General features: G+C 29.4%; 5 protein-coding genes across 13 annotated transcripts; 1 reads left to right on the plus strand and 4 right to left on the minus strand.

Annotated features, from left to right (window-relative positions):
* Positions 1–95: 95 nt before the first annotated feature.
* On the minus strand, positions 96–2,836 carry LOC126851561 (uncharacterized). Its single transcript, XM_050595653.1, has 9 exons — positions 2,677–2,836; positions 2,443–2,513; positions 2,183–2,325; positions 1,900–1,993; positions 1,750–1,796; positions 1,358–1,671; positions 1,042–1,274; positions 833–952; positions 96–728 (listed from the first exon to the last, which is right to left on the minus strand). Exons 1-9 carry the CDS (start codon positions 2,746–2,748, stop codon positions 326–328), a joined length of 1,497 nt encoding a protein of 498 aa, XP_050451610.1. The 5' UTR covers positions 2,749–2,836; the 3' UTR covers positions 96–325.
* Positions 2,837–3,006: 170 nt separating this feature from the next.
* Positions 3,007–6,695, minus strand: LOC126851557 (uncharacterized). Its single transcript, XM_050595647.1, has 9 exons — positions 6,054–6,695; positions 5,829–5,899; positions 5,570–5,703; positions 5,342–5,444; positions 5,157–5,215; positions 4,605–4,897; positions 4,290–4,534; positions 4,064–4,183; positions 3,007–3,955 (listed from the first exon to the last, which is right to left on the minus strand). The coding sequence occupies exons 1-9, from the start codon at positions 6,120–6,122 to the stop codon at positions 3,544–3,546; spliced, it is 1,506 nt and encodes a 501-aa protein (XP_050451604.1). The 5' UTR covers positions 6,123–6,695; the 3' UTR covers positions 3,007–3,543.
* A 230-nt stretch (positions 6,696–6,925) lies between these two features.
* LOC126851563 (UDP-N-acetylhexosamine pyrophosphorylase) lies at positions 6,926–10,964 on the minus strand. Of its 5 annotated transcripts, none has more exons than XM_050595656.1 (4): positions 10,818–10,964; positions 8,379–9,326; positions 7,873–8,269; positions 6,926–7,774 (listed from the first exon to the last, which is right to left on the minus strand). In XM_050595656.1, the coding sequence occupies exons 2-4, from the start codon at positions 8,855–8,857 to the stop codon at positions 7,235–7,237; spliced, it is 1,416 nt and encodes a 471-aa protein (XP_050451613.1). In that variant the 5' UTR covers positions 8,858–9,326; positions 10,818–10,964; the 3' UTR covers positions 6,926–7,234. The 5 variants fall into 5 exon arrangements, with proteins under 5 accessions (XP_050451613.1, XP_050451616.1, XP_050451614.1 ...); XM_050595659.1 differs by having other exon boundaries at positions 8,379–9,282; positions 10,818–10,962; XM_050595657.1 differs by having other exon boundaries at positions 10,822–10,940.
* Positions 10,865–15,536, plus strand: LOC126851584 (ADP-ribosylation factor 6). Of its 4 annotated transcripts, none has more exons than XM_050595697.1 (6): positions 10,865–11,013; positions 12,586–12,697; positions 12,872–12,975; positions 13,092–13,290; positions 13,440–13,628; positions 13,687–15,536. In XM_050595697.1, the coding sequence occupies exons 2-5, from the start codon at positions 12,616–12,618 to the stop codon at positions 13,580–13,582; spliced, it is 528 nt and encodes a 175-aa protein (XP_050451654.1). In that variant the 5' UTR covers positions 10,865–11,013; positions 12,586–12,615; the 3' UTR covers positions 13,583–13,628; positions 13,687–15,536. The 4 variants fall into 4 exon arrangements, with proteins under 4 accessions (XP_050451654.1, XP_050451651.1, XP_050451655.1 ...); XM_050595694.1 differs by having other exon boundaries at positions 13,440–13,624; XM_050595698.1 differs by having other exon boundaries at positions 10,872–11,013; positions 12,581–12,697; positions 13,440–13,624.
* On the minus strand, positions 14,711–22,564 carry LOC126851533 (syndetin). 2 transcript variants are annotated; one of them, XM_050595608.1, is made up of 10 exons: positions 22,409–22,564; positions 22,155–22,292; positions 21,193–21,711; positions 20,398–21,068; positions 19,933–20,305; positions 19,533–19,823; positions 18,984–19,457; positions 18,793–18,914; positions 18,510–18,699; positions 14,711–18,422 (listed from the first exon to the last, which is right to left on the minus strand). In XM_050595608.1, exons 2-10 carry the CDS (start codon positions 22,212–22,214, stop codon positions 18,312–18,314), a joined length of 2,811 nt encoding a protein of 936 aa, XP_050451565.1. In that variant the 5' UTR covers positions 22,215–22,292; positions 22,409–22,564; the 3' UTR covers positions 14,711–18,311. The 2 variants fall into 2 exon arrangements, with proteins under 2 accessions (XP_050451565.1, XP_050451566.1); XM_050595609.1 differs by having other exon boundaries at positions 22,386–22,564.
* Positions 22,565–22,607: the final 43 nt, after the last annotated feature.

The following is a 22,607-nucleotide window of genomic DNA, read 5'->3' on the forward strand; positions in this document are numbered from 1 at the left end:
GGAGATATACGAAACAAAATATTAAAACAAAATAAATTATATGTATAATATATTAATCTAACTAATATACTTATAATTTTAACATCTTTAAAAATCATAACACAATATTTTATAACACTCAGTTAGAAGATAGCTTCATATATGTATAAGGGTCGGCGTATATAAAGCTATTTGAATCTATCAATTTTGTTTTAAAAAATTAATTGAAGAACTCAATAATAAGAGATATTGTTTTTTTTTAATTATAATATTTAAATATATGAGTGCTTATTTGTATATACAGATATATCATAAATATTAGAGCACATATGGTATCTTATTAAAATTATTGACGTGATGTTACAATACACTGTATTACGGTAAGTCCATCACATGCTTCAGTTGATGTTGAATTTGCAAAATTAGTATATTGAACGTTCTCTAGATTTTCACCTGATAAGAGATTTATAACACCCGGAGGTATTCCAGATATTTTAAACATGTCACAATATGCTGCCAGAATACACAAATCTGGATCACATATCACAATGACAGAATTGCCAATAATTAAACTTTGCGTTAATTCACGAAACAAAGTGATTTCATCTTTCTCCTTAAGAATAATAGTGCCTTGTGGCTTACGAATTTGTATTACTTCAAATCTTTTATTTTGATAGCAATCTATTGTCTTTCCAGCAATATAGGACATTTTTATCCATTTTAATACTATATTGGCTAATAAAAATTTACTACAAAAAAAAAAGAAAATCAAGTAAGTAAAAAAGTATATCAAGAAAGAATTAACAGATACAAACATATATAAGAAATGATATTATAAGAAGATTCAACATACCCATTACATTCTAATGTGTTTGCAAAATTAGATAATATTTGCATTTTAGACTCACTAGGCATAGTACTCCAAGTGATGAATCCTTTTTGAGCTGAATCAATACACTCCAAAACATCTTCACTACAATAAATTAAATAATTATTATTAACTTTAATATATTTTGTTAAACATTTTGGAATATAAACATTATTGTAGATAAATGTTTATACCGAGTTACATTTGCCAATAAAATATTTTTATGTATCCAATATGTATTTTTCTTAGGTTTTTGCCACATGCCATTATAAAATAGATTACATGTTGAGTTAATTTTATGCGTTGGATTTGTACATGTCTCTTGTAAATCCGAAAACCAGAATAATGATTTGAGATTTGTATTAAAATGTGTAAGTATAACATCGGGACAAATATCCATATGTGTATTTATAAATATAATTTGTTGCTGAAAAAAAAAAATATGTTTCGATAACACTTGTTTGGCAATCAGTTTGACAATATTATGTTGCATAATTTTTAAAAATGTACATTTAAAGTTCTTGCTAAATTTTTTGCAGCTATAATATCTTCTGACCATATGGATGTTATATTTATTTTATTCTCCATATATATATTACATTTAGATGCATAACATGTAATTAATTCTTGCTTTAATTGAAATATATGAATAGGATATGAATATAGACATCCAAAACATTTCTTAAAGTGCCACATAAAAGTCTGTGCTATTGATTCATGGATCCAAATTTTATGTAGACCGTTTATGTTTTTAAACTTCAAATAATTAATAACTGCGTGCAAGTCTGACTCTTCGAGAAGTATCATTGTTTCTGTCTGATGGGCTATATAAATATTGAAATGATTAATTATAAGATAAAGATATGATTTAGAGTTATATCTTATGATAAAGTTTTTCTTACATGCATTTTTTTTAAATTTATAATATGTCTGTATTTGTGGTTCCATACTAAAATATAAACATAATTTATGAAATATGAATATCAATTTTACTAATAAATAATGGTTAATTAACGTAATGCAGTATAAAAATTTTTATACTATATAATTACATAATGGCAGTTTCCAAAAATTCCTGTATAGATTCTTCTTTATAAATATTGAAAATTGTAAGTATTGCGCATATGCTTATATAAATGCGGTCATCTAGAGAACAAAAAAATTTTGTTTATAATATGTGATGTTATAGTGATGGTATGCCATTGTTATTTGGATATATGATCAATAAAATTATAATAGGGATGCAAACAAATTTTATATAATATTATTAACATATTTTTATTATTATAATTGCAATCTAATTGCTACTAGCTAATTGCTTTATTATATGCATACCAAAATTCCATGATGAATTAAACATACAAATCGTACCAAAGTAATAGAAATAGTTAAGAATAGAGGTAGCTACATCTACATGTTGGCAAACTATCATAAAAAGATTCAAATGCTTTTCTATTAGTGATGCTGTATGCAGGAATCTACAAACAAAAATCCAAATATAATATACGTATATAAATTATAAATATCTACATTGTAAAAGCAACTTTTACATCTTATTATATCAATTGTATCTCAAATTATTCAAGTATATTTACCTAATTGCTACAGTATCTGTATCCTCAAATTTTAATTCTTTAAATAAATTGGATATTTTTATTAATGCTTCCTAAAGTACATATATACGAAATAGTATTACATATTTTACAAGAAATAGAGATTAAATTTTCTCTCTTTGTTTTCAATATGAACCATATTAAATCCTTTAATACATTATATATATATATATATATATATATATAATATATACATATATTTATTCATATACTTACTTTTTTCTTATTATTTTTCCTATATTCTAAATTATTATAACATTTGTTAATAGTTTTTACACGATTATGCATTATTACTAATCTGATTCCAAAAATATTTTATAAAATAAGATTAAATAAAGAATTATAAATATATATGTCTACGAAAGATTGATCACACGCGTTATACACGTTACTTTTTCACAAGAATGATTATAAATACAGAAAAACGACCTTGTATTTGTGCAAAAAAATATATATTTTGACAGAGCAACAAATTGATTATATACAAAGTATTTTAAAACTAATAATATTTTCTAATAGTAATAATAGTAATGAAATAAGATATGCAATAAAACACTATAAACCAGTGATTATGCAAAACATTTTAAAAATATAATATTACACTAAGAAGAAATATTTTTATTTTATTGTTACTCTTATGTTTAGCCTTTTTTATTATTTATTCGTGACTCACTGTTATTGTAAGTAGTATTTTATTGAATAATTATGATACATGTAAAACAAAAGATTAAAACATAAACTTCACAATATTTAAACAACACATTTATAATTTTGACACATTTTCAATTAACAATCGTAATGAACAATCTTTCGTGATAAAATTAGAGAATATCATGATGTAGAAAGGGGAAGACAGGGGAATTACTATTTCACTATAAATTTATTTCAAAAGATTAATTAATAGATAACTGTAATGAGAATCATTCTAAAAATAAATATTTATGATGTAATATTTTTATAAATAATGCGTGAACACATATGTATATTTATAATTTGTGTACTATAAAATGATATTAAATCTTAATTCAATCTTAACTCAATCTCTAATAACTGAATAACATTAAAGTACATGCTATGTTAAAATTATTTAACGCAAACTATAATATATTTGTTCATAGTAAGATATGTATATATTTCTTTTGGATTTAATGCTGTAAGTTTATCATATTCAATATGCTTCATACATTTACTTGACAAGAAATTTATAACACCTGGTGGTATAATAGCTGTTGAAAACATGTCACAATAAGATGGTAGAGTACACACATCTGGATTACATATCACAATAATAGAATTGCCAGTAATTAAACTTTGTGTTAATTCACGAAACATAGTAATTTTGTCTTTCTCTTCAAGAAGAATAACACCTCTTGGTATACGAACTTCTGTTATTTCAAATTGTTGTTTAAATTCAATGTCATGACGAGTCAATTGATTAAAATAGAAATATGGCAATTTTAACCATTTTGATATTATATTCGCTAATAAAGATTCACTAAAGGAGAAAGAGAAAAAAGAAAATTATTAAAAAATTATCAAAATTAAATAATAAATTAAAATTAAAAAATAGAAATATAGAAACACTTTTTAATAATTTACATACTTTTTGTATTCTAATATTAATGCAAGCTGCGATAATACATGCATTCTAGAATTAATGGACTTAGCACTCCAAATTTTAAATCCTTGTGCAGCTGACTCCATACATCTTATAACATCTTCACTACAATAAATTAAATGATTAAATGATTAAGTTAAACATTTAATATCTTAATTTTTTTAATTCAAAAATTATTACAAAATAAGATCAGAGAAGTGTCTATTTGTACCATGTTGCATTTGCCAATAAAATATCATTGTATTTCCAATATGTATTTGTTATAGGTTTTTGCCACATGCCATTATAAAACAAATGATATTTGTTAAAAAACAGATTATAATCTGTTTCTAAATTTATTAAGCATTCATAATTAGATTTATCTTGAAAGTAAAAGTTAGGGCCAAGGTTTTTTGTGTAAGGTAGTAAGATACTAGCACAAAAATTCATATGTGTATTTATAAATACAACCTGTCCCTGTTAAAAGAAAAGATTGCTTTAATAACCGCAATGCAACAAAATCGTGTTTATAATTTAAATGATATACCTTCAAGGACATGGCTAAATTTCTTGCACTTATAATATCTTCTGACCATATGGAAAATATTCTAAATTCCATATAAAATAATTCTACTGAAAATAATTCTTGCTTTGATTGAAATATATAAGTGGGAACACTTAAGTGTCCAAAATATTTCTTTATATGCCATTTAAAAGCCTTTTTTATTGATACATGGACCCAAATTTTATTTAAACTAGATATAACGTTTTTAATTTTCAAATAGCTATAAAATGCATACAAATCTGATTCTTCAAGAAGTATCACATCAATCTTTTGCTCTATTAATAAAATTTAAAAAATACTGTATATACAAAAAGTATTAAATCTTATATTATTATTAATATATGAAATTATTAATTTTAAATTAAATTAAATTAAATTATTAATCTTATATTATTATTAATATATGAAATTATTAATTTTATTATTTTATTATTAATTTTTAATACTCAAAACTTTTTGAAGATATGAAAAAATAATATTACATTAATATGAAAGTTATATTTAAATTATATTTTAAGTGTATAATTTTCTTACTTGAAAATAAATATTTAGCACGTCTGTATATTTCATCATATTGTACCTTCGAATCTTTACTAAAATATAAAAGTATAATATATATAAAATGTGATAAAATCTATTTTAATATGATAAAAGAAATTATTGATTTATTATATTCTTAATAAATATCAAGTAAAAAATATTTTACACTGATTAATTACATGATAGCATTTTCCAAAAATAGTTGTATTTCTGATTCTAAACTTATATTAAAAATTGTAGTCATCAACGATGCGATTAAAAAAAATTTATTCTTAAATTCACCTAGAAAACAAAAAATCTTATGTATATTATATGATATTATTATAAATAAAATAAAATTATCATAAAAATACAAAGAATATAATATCAATATATTTTCATATATATAGGCATATTATTATACGTACTGTTCGTATCATGCATAAATTGCACACTAAAATATTTTAAATAATCAAGAATACTGTTAACTACATCTATATGTTCACAAACGGATGCAAAAAGAAGAAAATTATCTTGTATTAATATTGCTGTTTCGCTGAATCTGTAAAAAAAAATTAAAAGAAAATAAATAAATAAATAAATATATGTATATGTTACAAACATGAGAAAAATAAAAGCTTTCACATTCTTACTACGTTATTTGATGAAATTTATACATTTATTTACCTAATTGCAAAATTATTGGCATCTTCAATGTTTAATTCCAAATATAAATCAGATATTATCTTTAACGCTTCCTAAAAAAAAGTACTATCTATTTATTTACAATATAGACAAAATATTTTCTGTTTTTTTCTTTAATAATTCTTAATTTAAGTTTCACAATTGACGTATTAATAATTTATATATAATTTATTAAAACGTTTATATATAATTCATATTCATACTAACCTTCTTATCATTTATATTATATTCTAGATTAGTATAATATTCATTTATGATTCTCACATTCTCATCCATGATTATTAATCTGGTTTAAACAATGTTTATAAAACGAAATTTAAAAAGTACGTGTGCTACGAGCTACGAGAAATCGGTTATTATCTTTGTAATGGGGTAAACATACATGAAAATGACCTTGGCTTGTGAAAAGGTATAAGTACTTGATTTAAAATAATGAATATTTATATTATAAAAACACGCGTTCATATATATTCTAATTTTAATTTTTCTATTTATGAAACTTCTTAAGAAATGACACAGATCTCTTGTCATTGTATATTTTCAAAAATGCATTTTAGAATCTTACAATTTATAAAATATTTCTTCTTTTCATTAAGAGACACATCTTCATTATTCGCAAATTTAAAATTTTTCCCGTTATGTAAAATGATTGAACAATATTATAATTTTAACATTTCTTATGTATGCTACACAGATATTAATGTCTTCCATTTTCACATTTAAGGTTTTCTGATTGCACCATGTCTAAATATTCTATTCATTATGATTTGTTGATTAAAGAAATCCGAAACTTTATTTCTTTAATATAATCTAAAGTACATCTTTTGTAAATAATACTAATCTCATAAAAGCAGTTTATACAATGAAATTTTTTTGTTTTTAAAATATTTATTTTTTAAACTTGAACTTGGCTATAATAAAAATGAAAATTACTAATCTAAGCATAGTTTAAGATTCACTAATAACTAAAAATTTTTATATATTCAATTTTTATTTAACATACATAACAGTATATAAAAATAATAATGTTTGTAGATTATATATATCGCTTACAATATATTGTGAGATTATCATCAAATTATATATACTTTAATTTGTATCAGCCGAAAATTCGATGCAAAGTTATTAATATCATGCTTATTTATATGTTTATTTCTCTCATTTAGACAGTAACCAGCTCCATCATTGTAAACATGATTTTTAATTTTGAAAGCTTGGAAGTTGTATATAAATCTCAAAACCAATATTACAAAATATAATTGTTATGATAATTAAATGATATTACTCACACTTAATCTTATTTCATCACAGAGGAATGTAAATGTCAATGTTGTTTCCAAGATATCTCGTTACATAGGTCGGCGGAATCTTTTTCATTCATATTTTTATTATTCAAGAACTTGCGGTCCTGCGAAAGATTGATTATTTGCGATTTGATACAGATTCTCTCCCGCGTATGAAAGTAAAGGAGAGATCTCGACACTGTCGCCGACGTCCTTCGCGCCTGCATTCAGTAACCATTTCTTATGTAGATTGAACAGATCGGTGCGAGCAGTGTTCGAGCAATCTTTACCAGCGGAATTTGAATTCTTCAATGGGCTGAATTCTTCCTCGCGAGTTCCCTGCCAAACCGCAAAATTCTTCGCGAAAGGAAATACGTCAAACACAAATTTCTCTATTTTGATACCATTCGGAATTTTCGGAGTAATTCTTTCCCCTTCATCATTGACGTAAGGAATTTTCTTCTTCGCCACGTGTAGAATCAAATCTTTTTCATGAAAGTATGCAATATCTTTTAGAAAGTCAATCGTGAAGTAATGATTGCATATGTTGGCGGCATTGTATACCAGTTGTCCATTATCATGACGAAGTTCCGCGGTCTCCTTCGTGATCTCACTATATTCTACTACTTGATAATGATCCTCCACCTACATTAATCAGGACAAAAATTTTAGATTGTACAAAGTATTTATACAAAATATACATTTAATCTGTAACACAAAAAAATATATAAAAGTACATATACCTTACAAACTACGCCAACCGCTTCAGAAGGAGAAGATTTTTCAATAACTTTAACTCCGCAATCCGTTTCGGAGAGCAAACAATATCCTATAAATATAGGATCCGCTACTTTCACTAAGATATTGTCCACGGAATGTGCGTGAATACTTCGGATACCACGCTGCACCATATCGTCCAATATTTTATGATTTTTCAATGCGCGATACAATCCTCCGTTGCCATCGGGTGCTTTAGAAATCCGATGTTTGGCATCCAAAATAATTTTCCCGTCAAAGGTAAAACATGGCAACATACCTTGTTTAAAGGCTCTGACATTTTTTTCGTTTAAACCAAAATAATTATGTTGGCTGAGATATGCGACAGTGGTATCGTGAGTAGCATCGCTAGTGAGGATGTACCTGAAAAAGAAAAAAAATAAATAAAATTTAATCGATCTTTTTCTCCATATCATCTTTTTCTTATGATACGTTATACGTATTCTCAATTAACAAAGATATTTTTTAGTACCAAGTAATCTCTCCACGTTTTCCACAATGTTGTTCTGCCATATTTTGCAAACGAAGTATTCTTTCCGCTTGCAATTGGAAGAGAGTTTTATGAGATGGCAAATCGACATCGTACATTCCTTTGGGATAAGTCACTCCTAGACGCGTGCCTTGGCCACCTGCCATCAATAATACAGCAACACGGCTCTCAGCGACTTCTGTCAAACCAAGTTCCTCATACTTCTTCAATTCTTCCTTCGTTGAAGTCTTAGCAGAGGCAATTTTTGTCTCGTCGATTGGTCGTACCTTGTCATCCAATGTACCTTGACCAATACGCTGGGAGGATTCCACAGCATTCTTAAAATACGCAATAGTCTCTTGCAGATCCAACTCTTCTATATCATTCTCTAATTGGTTTCTATCCTCGTCTGTCAACTCCTCCCAAAATCTGAGCAGATGTTCTTGATTGTACTCGCTCAATTTCTTCTTTAGATCTTCCATACTCGTCGACAGACTGCGTTTGACACTTGCGCGCAGACTTGTGTACAATATACCACTTTATCGCGTGCGACGTTTATCGTTTCGCGTGTAATCCGTAGATAAATTCCTCGATACAGCAGTGTACGTCAATGATGCGAGAACGAACGAGGAAAAAAACGATCGGACGATAGGGAGAGACCAGTAACGGTCCAGCAACAGGTATTCATCGGGCTCGATCGGCCTATCTCGCAGCGGCGACGTTCACCTTCACTTTCACGATTCCACGTAGCCCGATTCGATTTCTCTTATCGACCCCTCCCGCTCGGCCGGACTTCTTTACATGTATAATTCTCCTTTTCTTCGCCACCATCCCGATGAGCTGTCGCCGGCCATAGCTGTCGACGCTGAGAAAAATCATCTCTTCCACGACGATAACGGTGGATAACCTGCACATTCAGCGGGTCGTTCATCCTTTATTCCAATGATTGAACTGAACAAAAGAGATGGCACATAAAGTGATAAAGCGCTTGTATGAAATTCGCACAAGCCGTTATAAAATACTTATGTAAAATGAAGATTTTCTTTTCGGCCCTATTCCGGCCCGGCGCGCCGGCAGGCGCGAAAGGTGAAAGGTTGCAGCGAAAGAGTGAATGACCTTCACTCGAGAGCAATGCTCGCACAGATAACTTCTCGGACAAGAATTTTCGAGCGATTTTACTCACGTATTCGTCGACTTGGCGGTGACATTCCTGATTTTGGAGAAACTGGTATTTTACCGGTTTTCTCTTTCTCTGTCTCTTCTCATTTAATATAATGTTGCAGTTTTGAATGCGTTTCAATCGTGATCGTGATTCTGATTTCGATTTTCGTACCTTCCATTTGAGTTGATTCGCGAAGATTTGTATGTAATTTGAAAAATATTTCTTCCAAATTATATAAAACAGAGAAAATAATAAAAAAATCAATATTTCTGTGAGAAACGATGTATAATAAATTATTCGTATATTAATTAATTATTTGGATGTTTATAAATATCGAATGTAGCAATAATTAATGATAATGGGTCATTTAATTTATCTCTCTTTTCGTCTTTCTCCTCTTTACTTTCTGTATATTTGAAACAATAAAAAGAATATTTTCAACTTTAAGAAAAAAAACCATGAATGTAAAAAATTCATTAAAAAATTCGCCGCTTATTACTAATAACATACACACAAGCAAGAGTTTGAATAATTTTCTTATATCATATTTATATGTTTTTGTATTTTTATCTTTTTAAATAATCTAATATTCTCATATTTAGTTATATATCGGTCTTAATCTTTGCAAAAGGAAATGACTGATAAGTCTGTTACTGTTACTGTTATGATGACATATACGTTACAAGATAATATGAGTATTAAGTTTTATCAAATAAAAATCATAATACATACTTGTTCAAACATTGTCGAAATGTTTCTTTAAATATTAATGGAAAAAGAAGGTTCCTCTGATATCATTGTAGTGATAACAAATTTGTCAGTCTTTAAAGTTGCCGTTTCTATACTTTCTTGTTTTGCTTGTTTTTTATTTTTTTATATAAATCTTGCATCTTAATTAAAGCAAACAGATATGAAAAAGATTTCAAAGCGCACTTTCTTCTCCTTTCTCTTTTCAAAGATTAAAAAGTATATGTAAAAAAATATACATTAAAAATTAAATACATAATACTTTAAAAAAAAAAAAAAACTATGAAAATGAACAAATTTATTTTATATTTGATGTTTTATAATCGTCAATATCATTTTTCCGTCGATATTGTGTCTTAATTTACTCTGCACGCTAAAAAAATAAAAAAATTCCAAAAAAATGAAAAGGAAAAGAGCGCGGTGGAAATGAAGAGACCTGCATTATCTAACGATAATTTCGCAGGCTCGATATTTAGTGATCGTCGGCGAAGAGCGATGGCGCTGATCGCGCCGCGTTGCACGCGCCCCGTGACTTACGAAGAGACGTGACGACGACGATGATGATACCGTCGTCGCGGCGATGAAATAACGCTTCCACGAGAGCGCGACAATGCCCAGGCGATACCTCTCCCTCTTCGACGACGTCGTAGAGCTATGTGCAGTGTTGTGATGTGTCCGCGCAGTACCGTCAACAGTAAAGTACTCGCTCTGCTCCGTAGATGTTTCTCGGTGAGTTGTCCCGCGTGCCTTTCCCCGCAATCCTCGCGCGTCCGCCCGGCAGACGGCGATCGAACCGATCGGGTCGATTGTCAACGGACGACGAGGAAGTGTCTCCCGTCGTCGCGGAAGATTCGTTTCTTCGTCCCTTTACGGATACGTTCATTTTAAAGACCGTGTAATTACGGTTCTGCTAATGTCAGCGAATTGTAGCGATAAAGGCTTATCCCTCTCGGGTCGCCCACACGCGAACACGCCTTTTCTCCCGTTTCGCAGGAATTCGCGCGGCACGACACGACCGCGACACGTGTGCTCCTTTCTTTTGCACCATCTGCACCCCGGCTCGTTTTTCTTCTTCTAATTTCTAATACGCGTCCTTTGGGGGTATGTTTAGTCGCACTTTTATTACACTTTCCGTATATATTTTCGAATTGGATTGTCTTCGTTTTAGTTTCTACATTTTCCGTTTCTTCATCTCTGTAATTTGAAATTATACATATTCGCAATTTTATTTCAAAAATGCGAATGACAGATTAAATAGATTAAGGCGAGAGATAATTTTTTAAATTTAAATATAAGCGTTGTGAAATGAGTGTAGGAAAACATCGGTCGATTATTCTTGTCTGTTGAGTTACCGAAAACATTTCTGATGTAATGTGTGTGCTTCATTTTTGCACTGGCTCGATCCTCTTAATATTCAGATCCCGGCAGGAGAAAGCGCGGAGAGTGCAAGCGAAACGATTCGCGGAGATCTATTTTGAAAGCGGAGAGTGTAGGTAAAACGAAGAAACATAACGCGCGCCGAGGACTACACCCTGTACATACATACACAACACATCGGCGGCGGCGCCGGTGGCGGCGGCGACCGATAATGTTCGCGCACGCAGATAGGTTAAGGGAAGTGGTTGACCGCCGCACCGTCTCTGTTTATCCGCGTTAACGAAGTCGTCCGAAGCACCTGATCCGGTCGCGATGAGAGATTCGTAGCGGAGAGTTTAAGAGATAACCGAGGTAATCGTCAATCGATGCCGCACGGCGATAAGGATGGAGATAAGGCGTGGGATTTAAACGCAGGCTTTAAATGGATACACGCTGTGTGTGGGTGTGGGTGTGCGTTTGTGTGTTTCATTTCCGCCAAGCTTCGTTGACACGATTACGGAGACTTTTTTCTTTTTTTTTTTTTTTTCCACGACAAATCAGTCATCGCCGGCTTTACGCGATTGGAATCTGAAAGATATCTGTAGCATATAATTAATCGTTGATATTATTATTGTATTAAACAAAAATCTCGATAATAATGCAATTAAAACATATATACTTGCTAGTACATATATATCTTTATTATTATTTCATTCCGATTTTAAAGAAAATTGCACTGTATGAGTAATAAGTGATGCATGCTTGACATATAGCTTATTGAAACGCAATCTTTTAAAATGCATATCTATTTATAGTAATTAACAAAGATACATTCTGTACCTTATATCTGAGAGACATTGTAACAGAATGGGTGACATTACTAGCCAAGCTTGACATATTGAGATTTATTAAAGTAATAAAAGCTGTGCATTTTTTGAAGTATAGGTGCCGGGTGCCTAGAACGCAGCTGGCAAAATGGGCAAGTTGTTGTCAAAAATTTTTGGCAACAAGGAGATGCGTATTCTCATGTTAGGACTGGATGCTGCAGGAAAAACAAGTATCCTTTTACATAACTTTTCACACTCACACTTTCTTTTTCAACATTCAGAGCTCTTATATAATTTAACTAATATATTACTATAAGTGACAATTACAGTTTGTCATGTATTGTATATTATATAATTCACATAATGTCTTTATATAAGTCTGTTTCCTTAATTAAAATATATAGCAATATTGTATAAACTTAAACTAGGACAGTCTGTGACAACTATACCAACTGTAGGATTCAATGTAGAAACAGTTACCTATAAGAATGTTAAATTTAATGTATGGGTAAGTTTCAAATTTTTGCTCGTTCTCTATGAAAATGTACAAAGATTAGTAAATTAATTAAAATATTTTTAATGATTTATTTGCTCTCTTAGATGAAATATATTCTTTGTGTTTAGGATGTAGGTGGCCAAGATAAAATACGTCCGTTATGGCGTCATTATTACACAGGGACGCAAGGACTTATTTTTGTAGTAGATTGTGCAGATCGGGATAGAATCGACGAAGCCCGTCAAGAACTTCATCGAATCATAAATGATAGGGAAATGCGTGATGCGATTATCTTAATTTTCGCTAATAAACAAGATCTTCCTGATGGTAAGTAATATTACAGATCCACAATTATATAAATAAGATATTTTATTATATATCTATATTTTTCACTAGCACATAAAATATATATGCTATAGATACTTTTGTATAATTTAGCACAACATAAAAACTTTTGTTCATATTTGTTCATTTAGCAATGAAACCGCACGAAATACAAGAGAAACTGGGATTAACTAGGATACGAGATAGAAATTGGTACGTTCAGCCATCTTGTGCCACAACTGGAGATGGGCTTTATGAAGGCCTTACGTGGTTAACCAGTAATCATAAATTATGAGCAAATATTTATTTTTCACAAATTAGCTATATATATGTGTGTGTGTGTATATATATATATATATATATATATATATATATATATATATATATATATATATGGAGAATACACGTTTGCTTTATATTTTTATTTTAATTTGTCATGTGGAGGCTCTGTCAAGATAAACAACTGACAATGATAGGTTTGATGAGGTCTTTTTCACAAACAAAGCTATTGTATGTGCAAAAGCGAAAAAGAGAAACAATATAAAGACAACTATTAATGGTGTGTTCCAATAATATCGATACTAGGTGAATAGTAATTTATTATAAACTGAGGTACCAAGGGATGTGACCTTTAACTAGCTATTTATCCCAGTCCTGGAAATAATTTACTGAATAGGATTACATGACACGGGTTTAACATCACTCTGTATATGTAACATATTTACACAAGTGTTTCACATGCGACATAAGTTGTACAAGTTAAAAAACAAAAAATTACAAGAAAAAAATCTAGTTATGATATTAAGAGGTTCACGGATTCACAAGGATTGGTATACTGTATAACTTACCTTTGCGGGATCTTATCTAATATCTATATAATTGTTATTTGAGGGGAGTTGAGTTTCTCAATTAGAGAGCACCTCAAGTTTTTAACAGATTACAAGTATGTAGATTTTTGAATTTGCAATATCTTGTTGTCAAAATGCCATCTAACATGTATTACATAATATTCATATACATAATCCATTAGTAAATTTGCAGCACTTTAAACTTTATATGGTGCAGCGAGATTATTCTGTTAGTAAACATCTATTGCTATTTATACTTTTGTGCCGAAAAAAATGTTCGTAATTTATTACTTTTTGGTGACGTCTTGGATAAGTCTTCCAACTTGATAAATAACATTTTAATTCTTATATTTTTTTCTTTCTGTTTGTGTCAATCGCTGGATATAGACAATTTTTTTTTAATGATATTTTATTTGAAAAATGCAAAGATATGTCTAACGTATCACTGGCGTTCTGATTAACGCACAAGCCGCAGAATATAAAAAACAATGCAACATGGAGTTATCGGTTTACTGATATTGTGAGCTCAAAAACCAAAAACAAAAAAAGAAGAAAATAATGTTACAAAAAGAGCGTAACAATATTAAATCTGCCAATATTTTTTACTATTTAAGTGAGTATCGGATAATAAAGCATATTATAGTATTAGGTCGCAACAATCAGACCATTAAACGGCATTTCACGAATGAGATAAGTGTTTCTGTGAATGTTTCATTTCTCATAGCATAATCTATAGCATAAGATTAGTAAGAATACTTCAGTTTCGTATTTGATTCATAGAAGTTTACAAGTGTTCAAAGTGTTGATATAATTATAAATCAAATTGAATTTCAAGTAAATAATACTGATGAGACATAAATTGATATCTTGTTTACACATTCCACGATATATTAGCGAATTAGACTGTTATAGAAAAACATTTTAATTATATAAATAATCATGGATTTCTTTTCTTGACTAGAGACTTTTCAGACGTAAGCGTTTGCATAAAACTTTTTCATCATCTGTACTATTAATATTAAGTATTTCACTTCAGAAAGATAGACGTAAAATTGAAGACATTACCTGTGTAAAAATCATAATCAGGCGAAAGTACTGTTTTCCAGAATATATTAGCTATATTAATTAGCACTCTATGGCCATGTATTTGTACAATCTCATCTCTCATCTCTGCATTTTTTCACAATATTTCAAATAGCAATGTCATTACGTATTATGTACTAACTATATAAAAAAATATATATCTATATTCTTTTAAACGCAAGTATGATAAATTGTTACGTTTTACCATTGGCTTTTTAACAGAAGCCGCTTTCTCATTAAAGAAATGTAATGTTATGATATTAATTGACGAAGTTTTTTGTATATAAATATGTTTGATATATTCCAAGTTGATGTCGAGCGTTTTATATGGTTTTTTTTTCCATGTATCCACATTAATATTCTACAAAAAAAAGCTTTATGAGAACTAAAAAATTTATGACCTCCTTCCAATGTTGACAGAAAAGAAACAATACACAGAAAAAGATTTGTTTTTCAAAAAGATAATATACGTTCCAGAAAAAATAGGAAAGAAAGAAAAAAGTAAATGCTATAAATAAATATATATATATTTCTTTGTTTGTTAAAAACGAACGAACGATTTCACTTTATAACATCAACAATAAGTCAAAAATTGTTTATAAATTATAGAGAATATTTTGCCTCATTAATATCAATTCAAAAACTGATCATAGAATTGTATAACATTAGAAAAAAGTTTATGTATGATTAATTCATAGGAGTAATTACTATATAATCTTGTTATGATATAGCGAATTATATATAATAGTAACTTAATATTTTAAATTCATATTTTTTTATTTCTCAGAGATAAAATAGTGAAAAGAATGATAAAAATAATATTACAATATCGGGCTCTATAAAAGTACATAGTCCTCAATCTCAGTTTAGCAAATAGTTTTGTTACGATATTAATATTTTTTACATATGAAAAAAGAGTTTATAAGCATTTTAAATACAGATGTGTGTGGCTTGCTCTCTACAAAATTTTTAAATGATTTAATATCAAAGTATAGAGATCTTAAAATATGTTGCCATCGAAAAATACGCTGGAGATCTTTACACGAGATAAAAAAACATACAATCACTTCTCTTTTATATATACATACCCGTTAAGTTAAAATATATCCAAAGATTTGACATTTATATCAAAGTAATTACATTTGATAACTACATCATATCAGGGGCCACAAAGAAATTAGGTTTGTTAAAAAAAAAAAACACTTCGAAATATAAGAAATAATATTACATAACGTGAATCGACACTATATTATACATATATGGGTTGATGCTGTCAGCCAGAGAATTTCTCATGCACCAATTATGAGAATATTTCTAAAAACGAATTATTCACTTTTTAGAAAAAAAGGAAGGCTCAGCAATAAGGGAATTAATGTTGCTCGGTTATTTTACATATTTACTATTTATACCTATCGTTTAAATAAAGTTTATAATGTGTGTACAGTGTACATTATATTGTTAATTACATGCCTCTTGAATGTTATATCACAAACCTATTTACACACACATACATTCAATTATAAAACTTATCACTTATAAAATAAAATTCAATTAATATACAGTCTTTAGGATTTTTCATCAAATTATCTATACTTTTTAAGATATATGCATAAAAAAATAGATTATATCTACAAAGAATATCAGGCATTAAGATGATTTTAAGAGAATTTATTAGTGCACCAGGAGTTTTTTGGTTTATGGTGTATGTATATAAAATATAAATAAATGCAATATAAATATAATAGCAATTTTATCAAATAGAGAATCGATAAAGCTAGAAAGTATATGTATTTGTATACTTCATTTGTATAATAAAAATTGCTTTTAAATTATATGCATTTTCTGTATATATATATATGTATATATACATATATATACACATACACACACACACACACACATACACAGATAGCAAAAGTAGTCATTTTGACGCCAAATTACACCAAAATGATTACTTTTGCTCTATCTGGGTATATACATATACCATGCATTAAAAACATATATTTGTTACTTATGATAATATATAATTCGTAGATATATATAAAAGAAGATACTAAAAATAGTTTACTGTTTTTTTGATATTTTATAGTATCCTTAAAGTTTCCATAAAAAGAGAGATTAAATCTATAAAATAAATAATTATTAAAGCCTATTTAGTGAAAAGTCATGGGTTTATTACATTCAACAGCCAATATGATTATTTGCGAGTAGAATGACATATCAATCACATTATTCTTCACATTTCATCAAATTCTTCACTTTAGCTTTGAGAATATAAAATATATATTATTAATTAAAAAAAAATTTAATATATTTGAGATATATATAAGATATATACAAGATATGTAAAAAAGAAAAGAATATGTTATATTATATATTTAATATGTACTTTGCCTTTTTATAAAAATATTGGGAGTTATGTAAAATCGAGAATTCTAAGAAGAGGAGAAAACGTTACCGAGAAATATAATACTTTCATATAAATAAATCTGAGATTTTTTCTCTAAAAATGATAACATACAGATCATTAAAAACATTGAGTGTAAAATCAAGTGGTAATATTAAGTTCTTAGTTCTTACGCAATTGCACGTTCGTACTCTAGTTTAATTATAAACTAGATTCATATGAGATTCTCGTATAATCTTCGCGTGTTTTCGCATTCGAGATATATTTAATATATTAAAAATAAGCTGAAGTTTTATTATGAATGCGCATTTTAATATCAATTCTCACATGGCTTATTATATTTAGACTCTAAAATATATATATGTGTTAAAATATTTATCATATATACATTAAAGTTAATCATTAGTATATTGTAAAAGCCTTTCTTAGAACTGCGAGAGATTCACATATATACAGAATACTTCATAAATATATTAAAATATGGTTTGCTTGGTTCGTAATTGCGACTCAAAGATCTTAATTCGATACAATAGTTTAAACCGATCATTTTTCATAACATATTTAAAAAAATTCGTTTTACTGTACATTAACAACGTGCGATTATCGTTTCTTTCCCATTGGTAAATATTTCAAATACTACCTATTTCGATATAACCTTGGACAGATCTGTAATAAATCGTTGGATGCTATCTATTAGATCGTTGCTCTTCCGCAAGCGCTATCAATCGTTGACGAGTTTTTTTATTGTTCTGACACGTCGCCGAAATCAATCCGACTAAATGTTTAACTGAATATTCCTGCAAAACAATTATATACTAGTACATAGAAGAGAAAAAATTATCCATGTTAACATCGCGCATTTATAATATTATGAATTTCAATACCTTATGTTCCTTAATCCATTCTTCGAAACTATTCTCAGGAAGATAATATGCTTTAATGTACAATTCAACGTATTCCCTGTGTGGCATAGGTCGCAACGATGTTATTTTTTCAAATTTTGACTTTAGCTGCGTGAAATCAAGTTGCATTAGAGCTCTACCGCCATTTGAACACTTTTTAGCATTGGAAAACCTAAAGTGGCAATATTATATTTCCATCAATAGGAATGGATTTTATAATATTATGCAAGTGTAGTTAAAAATACAGTAACAGAAATTCTCCTACCCTTCGACTAAGGTATGTGTAATTAGGTGAGCCACATTTTCCCATACCGCGTTACAAACATCCACATTTAAAGGAATGTATGTTCCGATAACATTGAGTCTTTCATTCAAGGTGCATATTTCCTATAAAAATAAACAATTTTTAACATCACAATTAATATGGTTTTTCGCTTAATAGATATCGACACATACTTGGATTAGTGCATCAATATAATTACTATGTTGAGACATGACGTCCGTTACTTCCCAATTGACTTTGTTCATTAAATTCAAGATGTTCGCAACATCAAATGCTTGCGACGCTACCGCCATATAAACTGGCTTTCTCAGATCTGCAGTAGATGCTATCGTTTGCATATAAAATTGATGTAAAAATCCTCTTTGAGGACTATTGACAATGAGATGCTCCAAATAAGGCTTCAGGCCTTCGTATTGTTGTCCTAAAAATATTAGAGACTCGACAGCTACAATACGTTCCGTTAATCCATGAAGTTTCTCGGGCTGCGATAAATTCACGATGGACGAAAGCTGTGGTTGTCTTACTTTATCACAATTTCCATTACTATTTTCTTCTGTTGCATCGTTCTCAGAAATAATCAAACTCTCTCTGATTCGTGTTAAGGATAATTTTAATTTTGGACTATACAAAGAATCACTGTTGATTTGCTGAAAAAGAAATAATTTTCAAATCACAGTCGAAAGTTATGCAAATACAGTTAAAAATCATAAACGTAAACTTACAAGACCTGATGTAAAGAACAAATGTACTGTATAGAAGCATAACTCGAAAAACTGTATCATACTCTGTATGACAGTGACCGCAATAGATCGTAAAAGTCTCGACATCTGTAGATATTTGCCGCACACTCTCAATATGCTTAATGTCGTGTTTGTGACCATTGGTCCAGACTGTTTAAGTTTGCATTTCCTTTTATTAACTCTTGCATGATCCATCTCATCGACGTATTCGTGTTTCAGCTCATCCGGAATATCATCATCGGACTCATCCGAAAAATACGCAGGTAGATTAACCTAAATGAGAAAAAAAAATATATATATATATATATACATGCAATCTTTAGTATAGATTATTTAAAAAAAAAGAGTATTAAGACATGTTATATATAAATAACTTTCATACATCATCATTTATTAAAATATCTTCATCCATAGTATCATCCAATCCTATTGTGAATGGTGACGAGCCACCCTCTAAATATTTCTGCAAATCGATTCCTGAAGAATTGTCGCTGTCACTTAAATTCGAGCTATCTAAACTGTTCCATGTTTTGCAGTTATTGAGCGAAGGTTTCAAACTACGAAACTCTAATAATTGGGTAGCCATAAAATTAGATTTCACAGGACATAATTCCCAACCATCATTTTCCAAAAATATTCTTAATTCATCCAAACGAGATGCATGGTAATGACAAAAGTAAGATAAAGATTGTTTTCTTATAGACTCCTGCAAATTCTCCGATTTGAAGCAGAGTTCTTCCCCAATCTCCATCAATCTGCAATTAACATTATTAATAAGTATTTTGAAAATTATTTACTTATTGATAAATGCTAAAATTCTATTGTTATCTATCCAGTTTTTACCTACCTATTTACTATACTCAATACCTGAACAAATTGTTCAAATTTGATGTCTGTTAAATCAGCATTTGTCAAGTATACAGATATCTTCATTTCTACATCGTGCCATACTCGAACCATACTATTCTCTAATTTCTGCTTGATATATTGTTTGCTGAAAGTTTCCTCTAAATTCTTAATGTCAGATTTATCTTCTTGCGTATTATGCCAATTTACAACTAGATAATATGAACTTAATATTGTCCATAATGATTTGCACAACTCCGTGAGACAAATTATATATTTGTCACGAGGCACATCCTGACACAATTGTTTATATTGTCTTTTCATGTCGCCTCCCGCGTAAGAGTGAACAACAGCAAACGCGGTATTATGAATGACAACACTAAAATGCATGTGCAATTGATCTATGGCAGATTGTGTCTTTCCTAATAATGCATATGCTTCTTGAATGGAGGAATATACAGTGACATCGAATTTAGTACACATTTCAAAGAGTGTACTGTCTAAGGCCCTTTCTGCTTGCTCCAAGATATCTTGCAACTTTCCACTCAATGCATTGATACAGTGGAAATGTTTGTATGTCTGAGCAGCACTTTGGCATTCCAAAAGAAGAGATATGGCTCCAGGAAAATTACCTTCATTTAGAAGCTCCTGCAAACGATCCCCTGTACGTTGCTATAACATATTAATTAAATTTAAGCAAAAAGATTTTTTTCATTTCATTCATCGTGTGATATTAGAATTTATAATTTTATAGAGATCATATGTTTTAAAATATAAAAAATATAAATTAACCTACCAGTGTTTTTATAGTATTCAAATTATTTAACAGTTCTTTGACTACTTGTCGTCTCTGATAATTAGCTAATATTCCTAAACTTGCTGTTGTAAATTGTGTTTTTGCTAATTGCAGATCTGTTCTTCCCTTTCTACATATTTCTAGGACATTTTTCAATTGTTCTTGCAGCTGCAGAATTTTGTCAAATTCTGCTTTACAAGCACTCTGCTTATCTAAGATAAGTTGTAATACTTTCTTAGAAACAACTTGATGTTGTTGCTTAAGTTTCTTATAACATTTTTCAATTTCCTTGGAATGTAATATTGTTGGCAATTTTTCTAATTCATAGCGCGATGGATCAAAACTGCCATCAGTTTTAAAGTAAACATCTTCGATAGACTCTAATATATCTTGATCGGGTGGTACAGATTCACTCTCGGTTGACTGATCAGCCTCGGAACGCAAATCTTCACATTTTTGCGAGTCAGATGGATTAAGCAAATCAGGATTCAAGCCCATAATTGGTACTTTAGTTGTATTCTATAAAAAATGATGAATTAATATAAATTATATTACTTCAGCAATAAAAAAATTATTTTTAAGTTGAATTTTATTTTCTTTATTGTTTTATCTTCTAATAATTATGAATGCATAATACTAATACAAATTTATCAAAATTAATTAAATATTTTTTGAAATGCATATACAATCGAATTATATGTATACATTGTACATATATTATAATATAACCCATTTTCGAAATATCACATGTCTCAAAATTAGCACTTTATTGATAATTATATCTTTTATAACAATATTCTTAAAGAAAAGATCACAAAACTAGAGAAGCGACACATGACACTATTTGACAGCGAAACGTCAAATTCGATCGCTCATACACTGCGTCACATAACCTAACTTAATTGTTGAAAAATACAGCAAAATACGTAATACGCCAAGACATTTGTAAACAAATGGCTTGCCTGTTTATTAATGAGGCCGAGAAATTTAAACTTTAAATCTTCCATGATCACAGATTGCATCGCGATTGTCAAACCAGACGCATTCTCATCTGTTTACCGCGCCACTCGGTTACTGTGCTGTGATTTAGCGTGACATTTCTGAAAGACAAGAACAGCATAATATATAGTGATCTCGACCGATCATCTCGATGGTCTTCCTCGATTATTCTAATAGCGGTTTTTGTTTCAAACTTTGCAAAACTGATCTTGCCCACGTAATAGCGCAGTTCTTCCGTCGAGATGTTATCGACTACGATCCCTTTTGAAATTGGTCACAGTTTCCTTGCAATTATTTTGCAGCGCCTAGTATCTGCACACACTTCCAAAGTTTCCGACAGTGGATCTTGGAGGATTCTATGAACGCCGCTACGTTCATGTATGTACAAAGGACGAAGAGAATGCAGCGCCTCCTTC

The sequence above is a fragment of the Cataglyphis hispanica genome, chromosome 8, assembly GCF_021464435.1.
Source record: "Cataglyphis hispanica isolate Lineage 1 chromosome 8, ULB_Chis1_1.0, whole genome shotgun sequence".
NCBI lineage: Eukaryota > Metazoa > Arthropoda > Insecta > Hymenoptera > Formicidae > Cataglyphis > Cataglyphis hispanica.